Source organism: Armigeres subalbatus, chromosome 1, assembly GCF_024139115.2.
Source record: "Armigeres subalbatus isolate Guangzhou_Male chromosome 1, GZ_Asu_2, whole genome shotgun sequence".
Taxonomy (NCBI): domain Eukaryota; kingdom Metazoa; phylum Arthropoda; class Insecta; order Diptera; family Culicidae; genus Armigeres; species Armigeres subalbatus.
The window spans coordinates 51,347,991-51,368,634 of NC_085139.1; the positions used below are offsets into that span (position 1 = coordinate 51,347,991).

At 37.1% G+C, this 20,644-nt stretch overlaps 1 protein-coding gene across 1 annotated transcript in view; it reads right to left on the reverse strand.

Annotated features, from left to right (window-relative positions):
• The window catches only part of LOC134225360 (neuropeptide F receptor), a 105,306-nt gene that overhangs the window by 41,276 nt on the left and 43,386 nt on the right, over positions 1-20,644 (reverse strand). Inside the window, exon 2 of the mRNA XM_062705359.1 lies at positions 7,902-8,413. Within this exon, the coding sequence (XP_062561343.1) occupies positions 7,902-8,160 (259 nt within the window). The 5' untranslated portion in view covers positions 8,161-8,413. The remainder of the gene's footprint in view (positions 1-7,901; positions 8,414-20,644) is intronic.

Genomic DNA, 20,644 nt, shown 5'->3' on the forward strand with positions numbered 1-20,644 from the left:
AACACTACTTCAACTGCAATTTAGTTATTTAAAAATATATATAGAGTTTTTTAGTGGAATGTACACTGAAAAGTGGAGATTATTATTGCACACCTTTCGAATTGATATTTTAAAAATTAAAATGATAGCATATTATTAAATACTAATGAAACTTATCCTTTATTTTGAATCACACGAAATTGAGAATGCAATTCACCCATTATCAGATAGAATTATGGAAAACAACCACCAACAAAATATCATAACAAACATATTGCCATTGCCAATGTACCATGTGAAATCATTCTTTTCGAAAGGAGGGATGAGCTTAAAATGTAAGAAAGTAAAATTTACTGAAGGAACAGGATTATAATCATTGTAATTTGTGAGAGGTATTTGAAGTCAAAATTAAAAATGATCTTCAATCATTTTTCAGTAAAGGTGGTGGTGTAGCATGCGTATCACGTATGTCACCAACCCTAGTTCAATTCCATAAAATCGCATTCCTTGCGGCATGCCGTATATAATTCTAGACTCCATAATCCAGCGACTCATCAAGTCGATGCCTTTGGAATGCTTATGCACTTCGTTTTGGAAGTGTCGTTTTACAGAGTCATCGCTTTATGGTTGTTCCCAGGGCAAGCTGTTCCCATGCTACCCGTCGCACGCTAGTGCCGACGGTGTGATTTATATAATGACTTCAGGTACCTCCAAATGGGAGCTCAAGTTAAGTTAAGAATTTGAATTAATAAACAGTCTAGTTTGAACGTTCGACGAGTGTGTAACGTTTTTAAAAGATATCACCCGCCGAACAGTTAACCTGTTACACTTTCGAGTCTCTTGAAAAAAGGCTTCCGAGCCGCTTGAAAGGAGCCTTTCGAGCCTCTTGAAAGGAGGCTTCCGAGCCTCTTGAGAGGAGGCTTCCGAGCCTCTTGAGAGGAGGCTTCTGAGCCTCTTATAGAGAGGCTTCCGAGCCTTTTGAAGGCGGTTTTCGAGCCACTTAAAAGGAAGCTTCCGTTGCATCTTGAAAGAACGCTTCTGAGCCTCTTGATAGTATGCTTCCAAGCCTATTGAAAGAAGAATTCTGAGCTTCTTGAAGCGAGGCTTCCGAGCCTCTTGAAAGAAGGCTTCCGAACCACTTGAAAGTAGACTTCCGAGCCTCTTGAAAGCAAACTTACGAACCTCTTGAAAGAAGGCAACCTGACCATTTGAAAGAAGGCTTCCGAGCCTCTTGAAAGAAGACTTCCGAGCATCTTGAAAGGAGGTTTTTGAGTCTCTAGAAAAGGAGGCTTTAGAGCCTCTAGAAAAGAAGGCTTTTGAGCTTCTTGAATGGAGGCTTCCGAGCCTCTTGAAAGAAGGCTTCCAAGCCTCTTGAAAGAAGGCTTCCAAGCCTCTTGGAAGAAGGCTTCCGAGCCTCTTGAAAGGATCCTTCCAAGCCTCTTGGAAAGTGGCGTCGAGGCCTCTTGAAAGGAGGCTTTTGAGCCTCTTGAAAAGAAGCTTTCGAGCCTATAGAAAGGCTGTTGAAAGGAGGCTTCCGAGCCGCTTGAAAGGAGCATTTCGAGCCTCTTGAGAGGAGGCTTCCGAGCCTCTTAAAAGGAGGCTCTTGAAAGGAGGCTTCCGAGCCTCTTGAAAGGAGGCTTCCGAGCCGCTTGAAAGGAGCATTTCGAGCCTCTTGAGAGGAGGCTTCCGAGCCTCTTAAAAGGAGGCTCTTGAAAGGAGGCTTCCGAGCCTCTTGAAAGGAGGCTTCCGAGCCTCTTGAAAGGAGGCTTCCGAGCCTCTTGAAAGGAGGCTTCCGAGCCTCTTGAAAGGAGGCTTCCGAACCTCTTGAAAGAAGGTAGCTCAACCACTTGAAAGGAGACTTCCGAGCCTCTTGAAAGGAACCCTTCGAGCTGCTTGGAAGCAAGCCTTCGAGCTGCTTGGAAGAAGGCTTCCGAGAGGCGTAAAAGGATGCTTCTAATCCTAACCCTGGTTGTGGAAGGCAGGATTCAATTGGGATTTATTGATCGCATTACATATTATGTACAATATATTTTTTTGAAATAGAAAATACACAATCATCAAAACTTTATCAATAAATTTTGATTGGAATTGTTATATATCCGCCATTACGCATTTTTGTCCGGGGTACCCCCTAGGGCCAGCGAAGGTACCCCAGGGGTACATGTACCCCAGGTTGAGAACCGCTGCTCTACGGACATGAAATATGGACAATGCTCGAGGAGGACTTGCAAGCACTCGGAGTATTCGAGAGACGGGTGCTTAGGACCATCTTTTGCGGTGTGCAAGAAGACGGTGTGTGGCGGCGAAGAATGAACCATGAGCTCGCCCAACTCTACGGCGAACCCAGTATCCAGAAGGTAGCTAAAGCCGGAAGGGTACGATGGGCAGGACATGTTGCAAGAATGCCGGACAGCAACCCTGCAAAGATGGTGTTCGCTTCCGATCCGGCAGGTACGAGACGGCGTGGAGCGCAGCGAGCGAGATGGGCAGACCAGGTGCAAAACGACTTGGCGAGCGTGGGGCGTATCCGAGGATGGAGAGATGCGGCCTCGAACCGTGCATTGTGGCGTCAAATTGTTGATTCAGTGTTATCTGTTTAGATGTTAACTAAATAAATGAAAATGAATGATGAATATTTTAGAATAGAGAATAGCAACAAAGGTATCGTCACTGGGTGATAAATTCTATAACCATCACCCAAAAACAAATCTGACAATAATTGTATAAAATTTTGGCATATACAATTCTGTAAGCTTTTTATTCAGATATTGTATTAAAATAATACAAATCTGTAAGATTTGAATACAATAATTGTATACGAATCTGCCAAAATTGTATAAGTCAAATTAATTCAGTTTCTGTAAGGTTCTTATGCAGAACTGTATTTGAATCTGTCATTCGCTGGTTGGGTGTTGATGCTATTAAAGTTGTATTATTCACTTTTTGTTACTGATTTTCATTAAAGTGAATAATCCACAACTGTTAAGATCTGATCGCATTCTGATACAATTAAACTACAATTTTAAAATTTAAAGGGATTGGAATCTACGGTAAAATCTTATCTAAGCCTATGGTATTACAAAACCAAACCAATATAATTAAATTTAATCCGAAAGCCTTTTAAATCCCTTCGAAATGTAGTTCAAGTGCAATTCAATTTCGATTATAATCGGATGCAACATACATCCTGTTCGAATCTAATCAAAGTCCAAGCAAATAAAAAATCTAAACTGAAACAAAATTTCACCTAACTTAATCTCTAAATTACAAATTAAACTCAAAAATAATTCATTACAATCACGAATGTAGTTGGAAATTATGTCGAGTCTAATTCAAACATTTCCAATGTTCAATAGAATTTTAACTTAATTTGTTTCAAATATGACGTGGTTAACAAACATTTTTCTTTTGCCTTTCATTGCACACTTTCTGATGATATTTAATACTGTAGATCTGTGCATAATTTCAATTTCCAGAATATTAAGCTAGCAGGGTTCACAAAATTAAATTAAATAAAACTTAAACTCATTATTTTCTATGTTCATCGTAATTGAATTAAACAAAAATAATTTCCTACGATTTTTTTTTTCACCTTTATTTCCTGTACCACTTACTGCGAGATCATGGTGAGAACTGCTTTTGCCCATTTGGACAAATTGTTTTTGGTTTTTCATAATTCAAAATGGTTACTTGCTGTTGCACCTCACGATCTTTTAAAAGCACTACAGCAAAAGGCATATTTTACAATTGACTTAACTCGCAAAAATTACTTTTCCAAAGAGTACTGCCTAGACTGCAGTTCTAAATTGACATTTTTATTACTCTGCCTTATCTATCAGATGCCATTTTATTCATCGGATGCTGTCTCGACTACAGCTCCGTGTTATGTACTGTGCAGTACTCCTGATACTCTGCTTTAACTATCAGCGATCAATTATGGATGCAAATACTGACTCGTCTACAGTTCAGCTATTCTCTACATTTCGATACTTTCTGATATTTGCTGATCGGGAGCTGTAGTTCTGCTACCGGCTGCGCCATTGTCGTGATTTGTGGTCTTTGACTCACCAAATGCTTCTTAGTGGCTCCCAATCCAAACGACGTGTCCATCATATTAGGAGAGGTTTAGAATCTCTCGATAAATCTTGATGTTTGATGCGTTCGTCATGCCATCCGCTGTAAGAATGACCTCTTGCCCCGTTGACACCCGCCTTTTATACAGTTTGGCGTTGGCAACGGTGACGTGTTGTATGTTATACTCAACCAGGGTGTCGACTCAAATTTGAAAATAAAATTCCCTGACTTTCCCTGACTTTCCAGTAATTTCACGAACAATTCCAGGTATGATTTTTTTTTTCAAATTCTTTAGCATATGAAAATCCCTGCATGTTTAAATCCTTGAAGACCAAACGAGTCCCTGAGTAATTGGAAGCCTATTCACTTGTAGAAGCAGAACATTAAGGTTTTGTAATAAATGGTAGGTAATTCTGGTCGTTCACAAATATTCTAGTAAATGCGCATAGCTCCCGAAAAATAATTCAGCATTACACACATCTCTCTAAAATTGGCTCCAAATAATGTTATAAACTTTCTGGTGCCCTCATCAACCTTCGGAAATTCTCACGGTTTCTTTAGAATCGCAATAGACCTCCACGGCTACTTTTTCAAATCGTTGAAGTTTTCATATTCTATCTGGAAATTTATGTGAAATCTTGTACCTATCTTATCTTTTGACAAGACTTTGGAACTCTTTCCAAACAATCGTGGGAGCTTCTAGAAATCCTTTAAATTCCGTTAAAAAATGCTTACGGATTTGCGGGTATTATCGGGAACGCCAAAAAACCTTCTCTGAAGTATACTTACGGAATAAGAATGCATATTCACTTTCTGTGGGGTGTATGGATTTCTGATAATCGTCATTTACTGCTTGCAATATTACAGATATTCAAGAATTCAATTCCCACAATCTCACACAAATCCATTTAGCACTTACAATAAGTCCAGGAAAACATTATAACCACTGCGATACTTTAAATATTTTGGTTTAAATATGCTCAGGTCCTTCGGAGAAGAAGTGGCATAACTAGCCTCAAATGCTATGGAGAGCTACATCTATTCCATTTATTTTATCGAGTTTTAGTTATTTGCCAAAACTTCCAAAGTGGATCAATTGTTTTGGAATTACAGCATTGTTGTTGGACTTTTTCAACAACTAAACAACAAGCGACGAAACAAGAAATATCTACTGGATTTTTTTTAAGGACTCGTGGAAAAAGGTTTGAAGATTCCTTGGCATATTTTTTGTATGAATCCCTCCCCAAATTCATTCTAATTTTAATAAATACCATACAGTCTATTAAGTTTTTTGAAGTAGAGTTTTTGAAAAAAAAACTACTGAATATTTTTCAGTTTTCAGGGAGGATTTTAAAGTAATTCGGAAAATTTTGAAAAAGAAATAATTATAATTATCTTCAGAAGATATTCCAAAGTACACAGGGTTCTGTTTTTAAACGATTTTTTTTCGCTGGAAATTTTGATCGTGTGACTTCAATTTGCCACCAAAGTCTTTGCAACATGTTTAAAAAAATCTAAATGATTCAAAGAAAAATCACATGGTTATTATTATGCATTAAACATTTAGGATGAATTAAAAATTGAGAAAATGTAAATCGTGTAAAAACAGAATCCAGTGTATCTCACTGAAGTAATTTCTGGACAAAATTCTCAAACATCAACCAGAATATTTCCTGATAAAATTGTTTTGTAAACATCAAAAGTAACGTTTAGTGATGAACTTATTTTAAACATACAAAATCACTCTAATAAATCTACAAAAAATCAAAGCAGCAAATGTAATACTGAAACATTGCTGATTTTTAATAATATTTTTGGTTTAAAAAAATATAAGTAGGCAATGTCTATAGATAAACATAGCCATCTGTTAACATGACTACAATTTCGCTTGTAGAGTAAATATGCAAATAGTCGCAGTTTAAAAAGTTTACAACAAATATCTCATGGTTGCAAATATAATTGAACGTAGCATTGTCTTTGTCTTCTGTAGATGATACAAACATTGTTGAAAAGTTTTGAAGAATTATTTTGAAACCGTCTGATTGATGTTATCTTCTTGATTCTGTCAATTTATATCAATTTCATTTCTAGGAGAGCGTCTATGATTATGGAGTATGGAGTAACGTAGACGGTAGACCATATTATGCTTTTATCCACTATCATTCTCTCAACATGCTCAATAATTTGACCACATAAGTGCCAAAGCCCATCATCAAATGGAAGTTCATGAAATGGGTTTTAAACATTATCTACAGAATCTTGTTTGTGGCACTTTCAATCGTAGTATTCGACGTTTTCTTGAAATAAGCCTTAAAATATCAAGTTTTTGGTTGTAGGTTGCCATTTTTTTATGATTGTTTGTTGAACGGTTCTGAACTATGGCCCATTTAGGCCTGTCGATTCAGTTTCGATTGCTTCCATTAGATAATTTTAATACATTTAGGCGATAAATTTACATCAAAAGATAATTGGATATTATTGGTTTTTCATTGGAGTCGATTACTTGCAATATAGTCAGCAATTTAAATTCATTGTAATATATCGTATTTCCTACAATCATATCAACATAATTACATAATAATTTTTTTTTGTTGTGTCTTTATTAAAGAGACTTTCAGCCCGAGGCTGGCTCGTCTCCGATTACGACTAACTCTCTCAATTGATGATTAAATATTTGACCGAACTTTTAGAACTTCTTTTGTTTGATGGGAACCTAACTTGCACGCGAAAATTTGTTGAAAAACTAAGTAAAAAAAACATATTCATATAATATAATATAATCCCACCCTCATTCAACCTCAAGTTGAGATTAAACAAAAGTAGCTGAAGCCGAACGTCAAAGACGAAACACAGAGTACACTGTGAAAAGCGCATAATGCGAATCCATATAGGTGACAAACACAAAGTACATTGTAAAAAAAAATGCATAATGCGAATCCATATAGGTGGAAGTTTGTTGAAAAATAACCATAACCCTACTCTTATTTAACCTCACGATGAGGTTGAATAAGAGTACACAGCAAATAATTTTGAAAATTCAACGACGTGTAAAACTGCAGGTTACCCCATCAATCGAATTAACATTGGATATTCAATTAAATTTGATTACAAGCAAGCACCGTTTAAATTTATTTCGATTTAAACGAATAGTGAGATCGATTGAATGTTACGTTTATTTGCATGCTCCAAATATGTGCATGAAAATACACTTAAAATCACAACATATTTTTATCTGTGTAGCTGATTATCTCGGAGAAGTAAAAAGTCAACTACGCCATAAACTAGCTGCCGACACCACACGGCTATCTAGGCTGTTCGTGGAGAGAAGTTGACATCGACTTTACGCCAACTCTCAATTGTGGCCGAACAGCAGAAAAAGCACACACCCTGTAGGCTTAGATTTCCAAAACCTTGCTTCCATTTTGCAAATAAATCTAAAATTTTTGATTCCTATACCACATTGTTTGATAAATCTGAAAAATCGATCAAGTTTACGATGCAACTCTCTTTGTTTTTATTATCATCCATGAGAGAGAATGAGAAAACTACCTACTATCGAGTTAAAAATTGGAACTTCGTACTCAAAGTTGAGTTCATTCAACTTTTTGTTAGGTACTTCATTTTTTCTAAGTTTCTGTTTCTGGTACGAGTAACACAAGAGTAAAAAAAAAGTGTGATTTATGGAACAAGCATAATGGCATAATATTCAATTCACATTTAATTTACTACGTCGAACCTCATAAAACAAAAAATACTACCAAACAAGCTCATACGTATGTCACGCACTTTCCGAAGCACAATTTCACTCCACCAATCATCTCCCTGTCACAAAACAAACACCCACTTACCCGAAACGGCTAAATTGACTATGAACATGTTGCGAGCGGTTCGCATCTGCGGCTTCCGGGCGACGGCCATCACCACCAAACTGTTACCGGTCGCGCCGAATATGATCAGTATGCTGTACAGGACAATCAGGATGTGGTACGCGGGGTCGCCCACCTTGCGGTTGTTGCTGTACTCCTCGATGAGACCCTGCCGGATGGTGCTGGTGCTGAGTGTCACATTATCCAGGCTGATGTTCAGCCTGGACAGGACGACATCCATCCTGGCGGCTGGGCCCGGTTCTCTGATTGGCAAGTGTTCCGGCTGTCAAGCCGGTGTTGTCCTTTTGCGTGCTATGTGCACAGACTCACAGTTTCGATTAACTTATATTTTCCCGCTGGCAAATTATGTTTTCGAACGTATTCATAACATGGGATGGCATTGATTCACATTTTTATTTCGAGGTAAGGGTTATCCAATTAGTGAAACGGGTAATGAGTTTGAGTTTGTCGAAAATAATAGCAGCTCTGCTGATCTGTGAAAGAGAAAAAAGAAATTCATTTAAAATCGGTATAATAAATCGAATTTTTTGATTTTTTTTAAAATAATTGTTGACTTTTTACCGCATTTATTTTGTTTTCGTTAGGTAACGAGTTGACGGGGAAATATTTTGACTCGCATAAACTGTACCGTTTTATATAGTTATGTCATGCAACCTCTTCTTTAGGCGTATCCATTGAAAGAAACATATTCAAATATTGAGCTTGAGCTTGAGCTTGATTGACTGCTCGTAGTTGCTACTCCATTATGACCAGATCAGCTGTTCTTGCACAGGGAACCAACAGATGTTTGCTTGGGACTAGCACACATCTTCAATGTACAAGTACTGGTGATCTCATTTGTTAGGTCATACTGGCGCCTGCCACGTCAGAATGCAAGTCAATGTAGGGAAGGGGGAGGAAATGATGATGCAATCACTCGCCCACTGCAAGCCGAATATACCTCTGCACTTGCCACGAGTTCATGCGGAATTTGTTGGAATTTCTGGGTTAGGTTGGAGAGGCAGAGGTCCGTCTTGGTTAACGAGTTGCCAATGTGATAGATAGGAGAAGGTAACTGATGGAATTTCTAATTGGATGTAGGAAACGAGCTCTATAGTTCATTTCCAATTCTAGCAGGTTACTGTTAGAATACTCAAATTGAAGGTATAGGAATAGTAATGGAAACGGTATGGAAGTCCATTTCCAGTTCTAGCGATTGCTAGAACATGAGAAATAAAGAGAAAGATTCAAAGTAGGCGAATGGAACGGACCTGGGATTTAATTCACGACCTCCTGCGTATGAGGCAGAAGCAGTAGCCATATGACTACAAAGCCCGCTTCGAAACAAGAGAGACCACGCACTGAACTGATTAATTTTATTACCGGCCGCGCAATGCAGAACACAATATTTCGTCCGACCACGCGATCGTTCTGCTGTCCGAAACATGAGAGATCACGCACTGAACTGATTAATTTTATCACCGGCCGCGCAATGCAGAACACAATAATTCGGCCGACCGCGCGATCGTTCTGCTGTCCGAAACATGAGAGATCACGCACTGAACTGAATAATTTTATTACCGGCCGCGCAATGCAGAACACAATATTTCGTCCGACCACGCGATCGTTCTGCTGTCCGAGACAAGAGAGATCATGCACTGAACTCTGAAAGAAACATATTCAAATATTAATGATAAACCCCAGTTAGAGGGCAACCTAACTCTGCAGCAGTCTTTTCATGGCAAATATTAAATAAGTACATTATCTGCTATATAAATGCGGCGAAACTTTTCCGTCACTCCATCACTGCTAATGTATTGTATGTCGAAAACACATACCTAATGAAGATGAAGATTGTTCCCAATCGAAGGCTTCTTCGCAGAACTGATAAATGATTGCCACATTCACCACAATTTAGCAGGCATGCTCTGGATGCTTTTTCGAAAATAGCAGAATCCTTCACCTGCCTATTGATGGTGTTGGTTTGCGTGGGAGAGCTATCAGATTCTTCCAATCGTCCTTTGAATCTTTGTTTACAAAAGCAGATAAGTCGTTTTGAAAATTTTGTTTTGATTCATTGTGATGCCTTAAACTTTGACCCTTTATTTGAATTTTGTTTCATTTTGGTCTATCACATGATGAAATAAAAAGCTATGCTCAACCAGCACATATTGGGCGTTTTCATAATGGGCTACTACTTTACATTTGAATGTTCATTTCAATTATACTTACTTGTTTTCATACTTTACACAAAAGCAACGTATTATTTATTATGTCAATATTTATGTTTATGGGTTAAAATTTCGATTTCAACTATGTTAACAATACTATCGCATTTATCCCAACGAATTACGCCCAAACTATTCGAATATAAACAAAATTGAACATACCTTATATCCGGAATATTAATTCCCCTTAGGGTCAGCCCAAAAAAATAAGTCACATACTAATTATTTTAATGATAATAACAAACAACAAAAACCTGAATTGATTATTGGATCTACACTTGATCTGAAAATGTTTAGTAATTTCACCATTTTCTTGTTGATTGATCCTCCAGGGTGCTTCAAACCATTGATTTAAATAACACACTATAATCACACATCAAACGTTTTTGATCCTCGTCGCCAATATGATATCTAATTTCGGAAACTAATTGGTGGAAAAGGAGAATCAATTGTTAACATCCACATTTATTTCCGTCTCTTGCGCGTTACACGTCTGACACATAACTTCTCAACTATGTCTCTCCATTCCATGGCTAACTATTAGACCTCTTCATGTTTTCAAAAAGTATCAAAAATTCAACCGGTCAGCCCAGAATCACAATTCTTATGCTAAAATAAGTCTCCTGTCAAATTTTCAGCTAATGCGGATAAAATTTCGAGGTGGCTCAATTCGATTTAGTGTTTTTCGGCTATTTTTAATTTTGGAAAAAATCTAACATGAGATATAAACGTCAAAAACTATCGCAACAACCTCTATACGGAAGTTATTGGTGTGCTCTACAAGTCTTGTGAACATTGCGATTCGTTCCGTTCACGTTTTGTCCATGTTAATGTGATTTTTAAGCTTTTAAGTGCATAAAAATACTGTTTCCCCCAAAAGTCGGTTTTCTACAAAATTCTTGAGTTTATGACAAATGATTGTTAATTTATTATATTATTATTCCTCTTTTTTCCCTGGAAATTTGAGTAATATAATTGCCCATGTGCGATTTACCGTTAAATTCTAAAAAATCAGAAGCTGAACATTTGTCATAAATTTGCACCCTGAGATTTCTTCAAACAAAGAAGCTTCGATTTCACTTGTTACTACGATGCACTAAATGTTAAAAGCATGCAGACATATAGTGAAATTAACAAAATTTGGAAGTCGTTTGTTGTAAGCATCAAATATCATATGATTTGATTTATGTTTTGTTCGAACAACTTGCTTGAAGAAATCCTAACGTGCAAATTTATGACAAATGTTCAGCTTCTGATTTTTAAGAGTTTAACGGTAAATCGCACATGGGCAATTATTTTACTCAAATTTCCTGGGAAAAAAGAAAAATAATAATATAATAAATTAACAATCAATTGTCATAAACTTAAGAATTTTCTAGAGCAACGACTTTTGGAGGAAACAGTATTTTTATGCACTTAAAAGCTTAAAAATCACTTTAACATGGACAAAACGTGATCGGAATGAATCGCAATGTTCACAAGACTTGTAAAACACACCAAAAGCTTCCGTATAGGGGTCGTACACATATTACGTAAGCAGTTAAGGGGGGAGGGGGGTCTGTCAGTATCTTACGCGCCATATAAATAAAAAATCTTTTGTATGGAAAAAATCTTACAGGGGGGGAGGGGGGGTCGAAAAACCCAGAAAAATTGCTTACGTAATATGTGTACGGCCCCATAGATGTTGTTGCGATGGTTTTCGACGTTTATATCTCTTGTTAGATTTTTTCCAAAATTGAAAATGACCCAAAAATAGAGGTGTGCGCCGCGGCGCCACGCCGCCGCCGCCGACAGTTTTTGGCACGCCGCCGCCGACGACATTTTTGCATCGGCGCGCCGCCGTTTAAAATTTGTCACGCCGCTGATCTATAATGTTCACGCCGATTTGAAATTTGAAGAGGGCCCTCTTTAGCCTTGCGGTAAGATGCGCTGCTGCAAAGCAAGACCATGCTGAGGGTGGCTGGGTTCGATTCCCGGTGCCGGTCTAAACAATTTTCGGATTGGAAATTGTTTCGTCTTCCCTGGGCATAAAAGTATCATCGTGTTAGCCTCATAATATACGAATGCAGAAATGGTTATTTGGCTTAGAAACCTTGCAGTTAATAACTGTGAAAGTGCTTAATGAACACTAAGCTGCGAGGCGGCAATGTCCCAGTGGGGGATGTAATGCCAATGAAGAAAATTCAAATTTGAAGAAGTCCACAAATTTTTCAGTGGAAATTCCGAAGACTCAGTGGAATTTCCGTATAATTTCCTGATAGATCTTTACAACATCACGTTGAAACTGAGAATGTTTCGTGAAGATACCAATGATTTCCATGTAAATCTATATACATAAAAATGAATTTCTGTCTGTCTGAACCTTATAGACTCGGAAGCTACTGAACCGATCGGCATGAAATTTGTATGCAGAGGTTTTTGTGGCCGGGGAAAGTTCTTGACCCCCCCCCGCTTTGAAAAGGGGGGCTCCCATACAAATGAAACACCAATTTCTTCATAACTCAATATCTAATAAGAGAATAAATCAATTTTTGGCTAAACGGAGTTCGTCGGGTCTGCTAGTTCTAAATAATTTCTTGTTCAAATTTTGAAAAGCTCTCCGTAAAAACTAAGCAAAACTTCGTGTGAAAAATTGCGAAGGATTTCCCGTTGAAATTTGAAAAGAAATCTCATTGAAATTAAATTTTTGAATGGCAAAGAGTCGTTCGGCAGAAATCCATTTGGCTGAAGGCCACAAGGCTGAAAGTTGTTTGGCCGAATGTGTTAATCAAACGAAAAGACTATTTGGTAGAAGTCTACCCGAGCAAAGCTTGGGAGCAAATCAATAACTTGTTTTAATGTTGCGAAATCATCGATTATGTTTACTTAATTTGATATCTTTTTGGTCGTTTTAACGGTTTAAATTACAAACGTATAGCAGAAAAATCTTACTGTTAATCAAGTATAAAACTATTCCTGCTGTCGATGAGAGCAAATCGAAAACTAATTTTGATATTGGTTTCCGATAACAAAATATGTACACAGTTTGATGTCATATCATTTAGTAGTATCCAGCAATATTTGTAAACAAATCATGAATCAATTTGATGTCAAAATCAAAATATGTTATTTGGCCGAGAATGTCATTTGGTCGAATACCTTCCCCTCGGATATGTTACCTTGCCGCGGTGGGTCGGCTTACGCCATTAGCACTGAGATGGCAACCAAAGACATATCCTGTCGTGGTGGTATCACATGTTGACTATTTTTGTTTGGTGTCGCGTTACATATCTGGCATTGACGCACTAATTTACGGCATTTGCATGTGATCCAACGGACATCGTGTCTTGGAGCCTTGAATGGTAGTGCAGTCAGGCAGAGGCCCTTTCATCAGTGATAATGATGTGAGTTCTCTTCTTTTCGGCAATACTTTTCTGATGCATTCCCTGTGACGCTGAGTCGTAGCCACGCTTACATTTAGCTAGCTAGGCATTTATTGAAAAAAACAAAGTATTCAAGATATTCGTAGGGAATCGACTGCTGGATTCACTGAGTAGCAGTTTTTTCAAAACTAGGAACGTGGTGCCAGTTTTATTTTGTTATGCCTCACTTCAAAGAGCAATAATAAAAATACCATACATTATAATGATGGTATATGAACAATCTTATAACGGCTTCATTCTCGATAATTTTTACAAACAGATAGGCAATAGGCGTGATGAAGCTGTAGCTTGCCACCGAAAAGTGAATCCTATACCTGACCTTGAATAGAATTTAATAGATAATCACCGTAATTAATCAACGATAAAGCTACTTGTTAGAACAGTTTAAAGCTATAGGCAACCTTGACAAAAAATATAATGGAACAAACTAAGTTCTTTAGCAGGTTCCACTTTTACATGATACTACTTACATTGAGTTTGTAGTGTCAACACAGCTTAAAAACATTGACGAAACAATGACTTAGGTAAACAAAGTGATTTGACGAACGCATAACCTACACTCAGAGCAAACAAAGTCAATTAATTTTCATTCTGCATAAATATAAGTTAAAACATAGAACACCAATACGCAATATTTTTTTTATATTTTCAATAAAGCTAACACATTAAATAACTTATAATTGTACTATATGACTAAGTGGCCTTTCAAACCACATCAGATGGTTCTAAGGCAAAAAAGAAGACATTGCATTTTAAACATTGCATTTTAAACATTGCTTTTAATAACTAGAAAAATGTTGTACTAGAAATCTTGAAATTATCATTTTAGCCTTTGATCATTGACTAGTTTGCATTCAATTACATTTTGCATTAGTGTCGAGTCGATACCAAATCCGAACCTCACTTCACCCCATCCTTATCCTACCCCATGGCGTTCAAGTGGTCTGCACGGACTCTTCTGCCATTACCCTCTCTATTATCGGCTTTGGATTGACTTACGCTCTCATTGCCCCACCAAACGCTGCAAAATGAAAATGAAAAATGAAATGAGAATGTCATTTGGTCGAATAGTTCCTTTGACTCAAAAATCGGTTGACCGAGTAGCATAATAGCCGAATATGCTCTTTGGTCGAAATGGACATTCGGTGGAAAGTGTCGTTCGGCTGAATAGGTCATTTTGGATATTTTTAAAACATTAACGGGAGAATCTTTTGTGCTTCGTCTATAAAAATAATGAACTAATTAATGAATTTTTTTCAAGTTTTTCCAAAATATTCATTTGGATTTTTTTTTTCAGATTTTCCACAAGAACTACTACCAAGTTTCAAGAGCTCTTTGAGCTGTTTGGAATTTACATGAGAATCTCTTCAGAGTTTTCACAGGAAGTTGTTTCAAATTTCTACAGGAAAATATTCGGAATATCCACGGAAAGTTCTTATTGAGTTTCTGTTAAGTATTCTTTGAAATTTACACAGAAAACTGTGACTGGTGAAAGGGACGCTTTAACGTTGAATTTGTCAATCTAGATTATTTAAAACGGCTAGTTTTTTTTTTCCCTAATAAGAGTGGGAGAAGTTCATCACTAGACGGCTAGTTTGGCATAGCCAACTTTAAAACAACGGAAAAATGCTCGGAATTTTTGAGGATTATTTTATATCTTCAGTAATTTTTTTCTATTTTCGCTAAGAAATTTCTGGGAAATTCCATTGCCCGAAAGCGACAGACGGCCGAATTGGTAACTTGGCCGAAAAAGCCGTTTGCTAGTAGGTCATCTGGCGAAACGATCGTTGGCCAAAAATTCCGTTTAGCTGAAATAGTTTTTTGACAGAATGGTCAATTTGGCCGAAAATGTAATTCGGTCCAACGGGTCATACGGCCAAATATCAGTGACATAGAACCTCGGACTGAACGGGTAATGTGATCAAAAATGGCCACTAGCTTGGTTAAATATGCTTTTTGTCAATTGACCATTTAACAAAATTCCGTAGCCTCTCTATTTTTGAGTCGATACTGGCCCTTAGGCCAAAAAACATCCAGCCAAGTATTATTTAGCAAAACTAAACGTTTAACGGAAACTGTTATCAGGTCAAAACTGGTTTGACCAAAAATGTAGTTTGGCTGAAAGCAAAAAGAAAATTTGGCCGGACTTGTAAAAAGTTATTTGCCCTAACAGGTCATTTAGTTGAAAATAAAGATCGACTGAAAAAGTCGTTTGACCGAATATGGATCACTTGAACAAAAGTGCCAGAATTGTCATTTGGCAGAAAAAGCCGTTTGGCCCAAGAATGCCCTTTCTGCAATCTTACTTCGTTCTTTGAAAAGTGTCGTTCGGCTCAATTGATCGTTTTCCCAAAAAGACGAATAGGTCATTTGACAGAAAATTCCATTTGGCCAGAAGGGTTGTTTAGCAGAAAAGACATTTTAGGTCCAAATGACCATTCCTACCAAACAGCATTTTCGGTTAAATGATCTATTTGGTTTAACGATTTTTTCGGATTTTAAATTTTGTCCAACATTTCGTTGTTCTTTGTTAAGTATGAAGGGTGTTCAACAACTGCAAATTACCCGTCCAGTATTGACATTTGGCCGTATAACCTGTATGCCCAAACGATATTTTTGGCCAAATGATCCATTCTGTCAAACGGCCATTTCGGCCAAACGGCATTTTCGGGCTTATGAAATATTTTCGGCCAATTTACCAGTTCGGCCGTATGTCGCTTTCGGCCAATGGAATTTCTCATTAATTTCTTTTGGACAATACACCACCCAAGTAACCATGAAGCCCTAAAAGTTGACTTAAAGTGGAAAAGGGCAATTATAAGACCGAATCAATATTTCATTACTTTGACATGTAGAAATAAAGCATCAGTAATGCATCGCTGCATTCGTAATGCTGATTTAGAGTATGGTCGTCTGACAGTTGATAAATAAATGCAACTTCACATAGTTAAAACTGATCTAATGCAATTAGCATTTAGCATGCCGATTTGTGATTGATATATGTGCAATATTGTAATGCTTGGTGTTACTTGGGTAGTCGTTCAATAACTGCAACACGTTTTCGTTTCAGTAAGCGAATGCCGTTCGATAACCGCGACGCATTCTTGTCGTCAAACAATTGTCAGGCGACGTCCGACGCAATAGAAGTGCACCTGATTGTGCATCGCAATGCAGATCATAGATTTTGACATCGTTTTGAAGTTCAGCTATCCGATAACTGCAAACTGCTCCACACTTCAGATCGCACGTAAAGTCCCCAATGTATTCTCCGTTTTCTTTAGTGAAGCTGCAGCGATTCAAATGGCTACTTACCAACGATAATCCTTTCGGACTCGGCGAGTGTTTTATCTGCTTTGGAAAACTCGCGGCAAACTCATCCACTGATACAAGAGATCGAAGCGGAAATCCCTGCAAATACTACCTTATGTTGGATACCAGCACACTGTGGTATAACCGGAAACGAAGCCGCATACCGTTTGGCGTGCCTTGGCAGAAGCTCCAGAATGTGGAATCTACCAACACCCGGAGCTGATGCGCGCAGAAAAATTATACATGCAGTTCACCAGACATGGCAACAACAATGGTACTCCAACCGAGACGCTTTTCTAAGGAAAATCAAAGGTGACACTGGAAGATGGAACGATCGTAAAGACTATAAGGAACAACAAGTTTTGTCACGTTTGAGAGCTGGACACACCAGGATAACCCATCCACACTACGTATCATCAGCTTCCAGACCAGTTTGTCCAATCTGCAATGAACCTTTAACCGTCGAACATCTTCTGGCAAACTGTCCTCAGTTTGAAGCAACGAGAATCAACTTAGATCTTCAGTCAAGTATACGAAATATTTTTCAAAATGATCCTACCAAAGAAGCAAAAGTTCTTAGTTTCCTTAAAATCAATAATATGTATTCTAAAATATAATATTTTGTTAATATATTTCCAAGAGGTGAACCAGCCATAGGCTGAAAACCTCTTTAAACCAGAAAAAAAAACTGCAGACTGATGTAATTATTGAATTGCAGTTAAATGACTTTCGGTTATCGAGCGTCTTCTGTACAAAGAATTTTCAGTAGAAATCCAATAATTTCGAACAATTTTCCGTTGAAATCCAAAGATTTTTTTTTATTGAAATCTACATTTTGAACAATCCTCCGTGCAAATTCTTAAGAAGTTTACGATAAACTTACGAAGAATTTCTCGTGAAAATTCCACAAAATTTTCCTTGAAAACTCTTTAGAGCCTCTCAGAAATTCTTAAGAATTTACTGTTTTGTCGTTGTCCATGCCAAGCTAGCCGTCCTAATTATTCTAGACTGAAAAAGTCAACCTGAAAACAACCATTCTACCAGCCACACTCTCCTGCATCTATGAACATTTCGGTGCAAATTTCGAAGAATACTCAACAGACACTTTCCTTGAATTTCCGAAGATTTTCCTGTAGAAGTTAAGAACAATTTTTCGTGAAACTGAAGTTTCCCATTTTCTGGTGAAATTCCAAACAATTTTTTTTTTTGATATTCCAAATATTTCTCGAAACTTCAAAGTAGTTCCCATGGAAAATCCGAAAATAATTTCCAAATTTTGAAAAAACTTATAGAATTTTCTGAAGAAGTTCATTAGATTTTTCATGCGAAATTCAAAAGATTCTTCCTTTAATGTCTTGAAAATAGCCCAAAAATATGCAAAAAAAAAAAAAATTGGAAACGTAATAAAAAAAAATCGCCACGCCGATTCACGCCGCCGCCGGCTAAAATGGCTTTCGGCGTGACGCCGAAAACGCCGCCGCCGCCGACCTAAATTCTGACAAACGCCGCCGCCGACGAATATCGGACCGGCGCACACCTCTACCCAAAAACACTAAATCGACTTGAGCCACCTCGAAATGGTATCCGAATGAGCTGAAAATTTGGCAGGAGACTTATTCTAGCATAAGAACTGTGATTCAGGGCTGACCGGTTGAATTTTTGATACTTTTTGAAAACATGAAGAGCTCTACTAACTATGCCACATTCCGATATCACAGGCGGTAGTCCTTCAGTGACGAAATTGTCTTCGATCTCTAAGGTGGTTACAAAATGCAGAATCCACACCAAGGCCCAGGCTTTGACAACACTTTGACTTTGAACTAACTAACACATGAGTGCTCCTTTTTTTGAGCAACTCTCGCTGATCTTTTACCACCGTCTCAGCTAAATTTTGCTTCGACTTCGCGAAAAGTGACGTGAGTCAGTGCTTGTTTTGTCGTGTTTATGTTCAGTAAGCAAATAGTTCGCGCGGTCGAATGAGTTGTTGCGCGATCGGACGTGTTTTAGGTAGAACATTCGTGAAATCTGTTTTTGTGGTTCTGTTTTTAACGTTCGGTGAATAAGTGTGCGGATGAACGTGTTTGTATATCATGCGAAACATTTGCAAGATCCGGGTTAATTTGTTCTGCTTTGGACGGTTCGTAAGTAAATTAATGAACATATTTTAATAACTTTCAGCATATACTATCATTGAGAAACGCTCTATATTGCCGAATAGAGCTCCCTATTATTTACCTTACCCTTACCCTTATGTTGAACTAACATTCCTTCGCTTCCAACAACGACTGTGGGCATTTTCCGAGCTGCGGAAATTTAAACAAAGTACAGTCACTCTCAAAATTGAGCGTACAGTATGGATTAGTTGATTACATTCGAAAATTTCAAAGGAAATTAAATGGTTGGTTCGGTTATTTTTAATGCATTTCAATATTCATCCCTTCTTTCAATGTATGCGTACATAAAATTGTTGAATTTTTTTCTCTAAAGTTCATTTATTTGAAAATAATCTCAAAATACGCCTATTAGATGTTACAAAATTGAGCGTACAGCGATTTTTTTTCTTTAAAATTTCTTATTATAAACACGATTAATGTATTTTAATATTGTTTTTTCATGATTACACTTATAATAATAAACATCCGCTACTTAAACATTCAATGTTTTGAAATTAAACCATGTTTTAATCAAAATGGCGAACAAGTAAGATGCATAAACAATGCTATTTAACAATTCAATGCTTCTGGTCAAAATAGATGCTTTAAGATATGAATTTCACCGGTATCGTGTCTTATATATGATAGATAATCGAAATCGAGCGAGACATACGATTAATTTGGGAAAATTCAGTCGGAAAATGATGAAAACAGATGTAAACATACAGAGAAAACGACAAATGTTGGGAATGGCATATTTCAAATTAAGTATAACTTTATTTAAAAGTCGATGTATGGGTAGCTTATAAGCTCAGGACACTCATTAATAATGATATAAATAAAAGAGCAGCAAACGGATACATTATAAGATGTAATTTTATATTTGAAGACTCAGTCACCGTAGGAACAAATTTGGTTGAATCATTTAAATTCACCAAGATATCATTAAATAAGCTGCCGAACTCTTAAAAAAGTTTATTTTTACTCGCCACATGGAAATCATCAAATTGTATCCCTTATGGTAACAGATCGTGGAGATTAATCCAAATTCAATTATGAAATTACGATTTTAAGCTATCTTTTCAATATTAAATCAAAAGTGCCCTACGGGGTTGAAAAGCTGTATTTATGTTCGGTACCTTAAGATACACCTTGTACTTTTATAATTTGACTTTGAATGATTGGATTCAATAATATTACTCTTAATGATTGACCTGAGACAAAAATCGAGCTTTAAAACAAATTTAAGTAAACACTGCCAAAAATATCTATATAAGATATATGCGTCGCCGTTATAGATTTTTGCAATAGCTCCACCCTAATATAATCGATATAGAACCACACATAAATTAAATAATTGCTAATTCGAGACCACACATAAAGCTTATTTGGATATATATTTTATAAGTAGTTCGCGTGGAGAATGGTCATGTGTGCGCTGATATACATCATAAGTTAAATCTATGGATTTTTGCCAATAAATATGTGTGGATTTTTAGTAGTGAAAGACATACTAAATTTGAATTATGTCATTCCTAACATTTATCGTTTTCTCTGTATGTTTACATCTGTTTTCATCATTTTCCGACTGAATTTTCCCAAATTAATCGTAT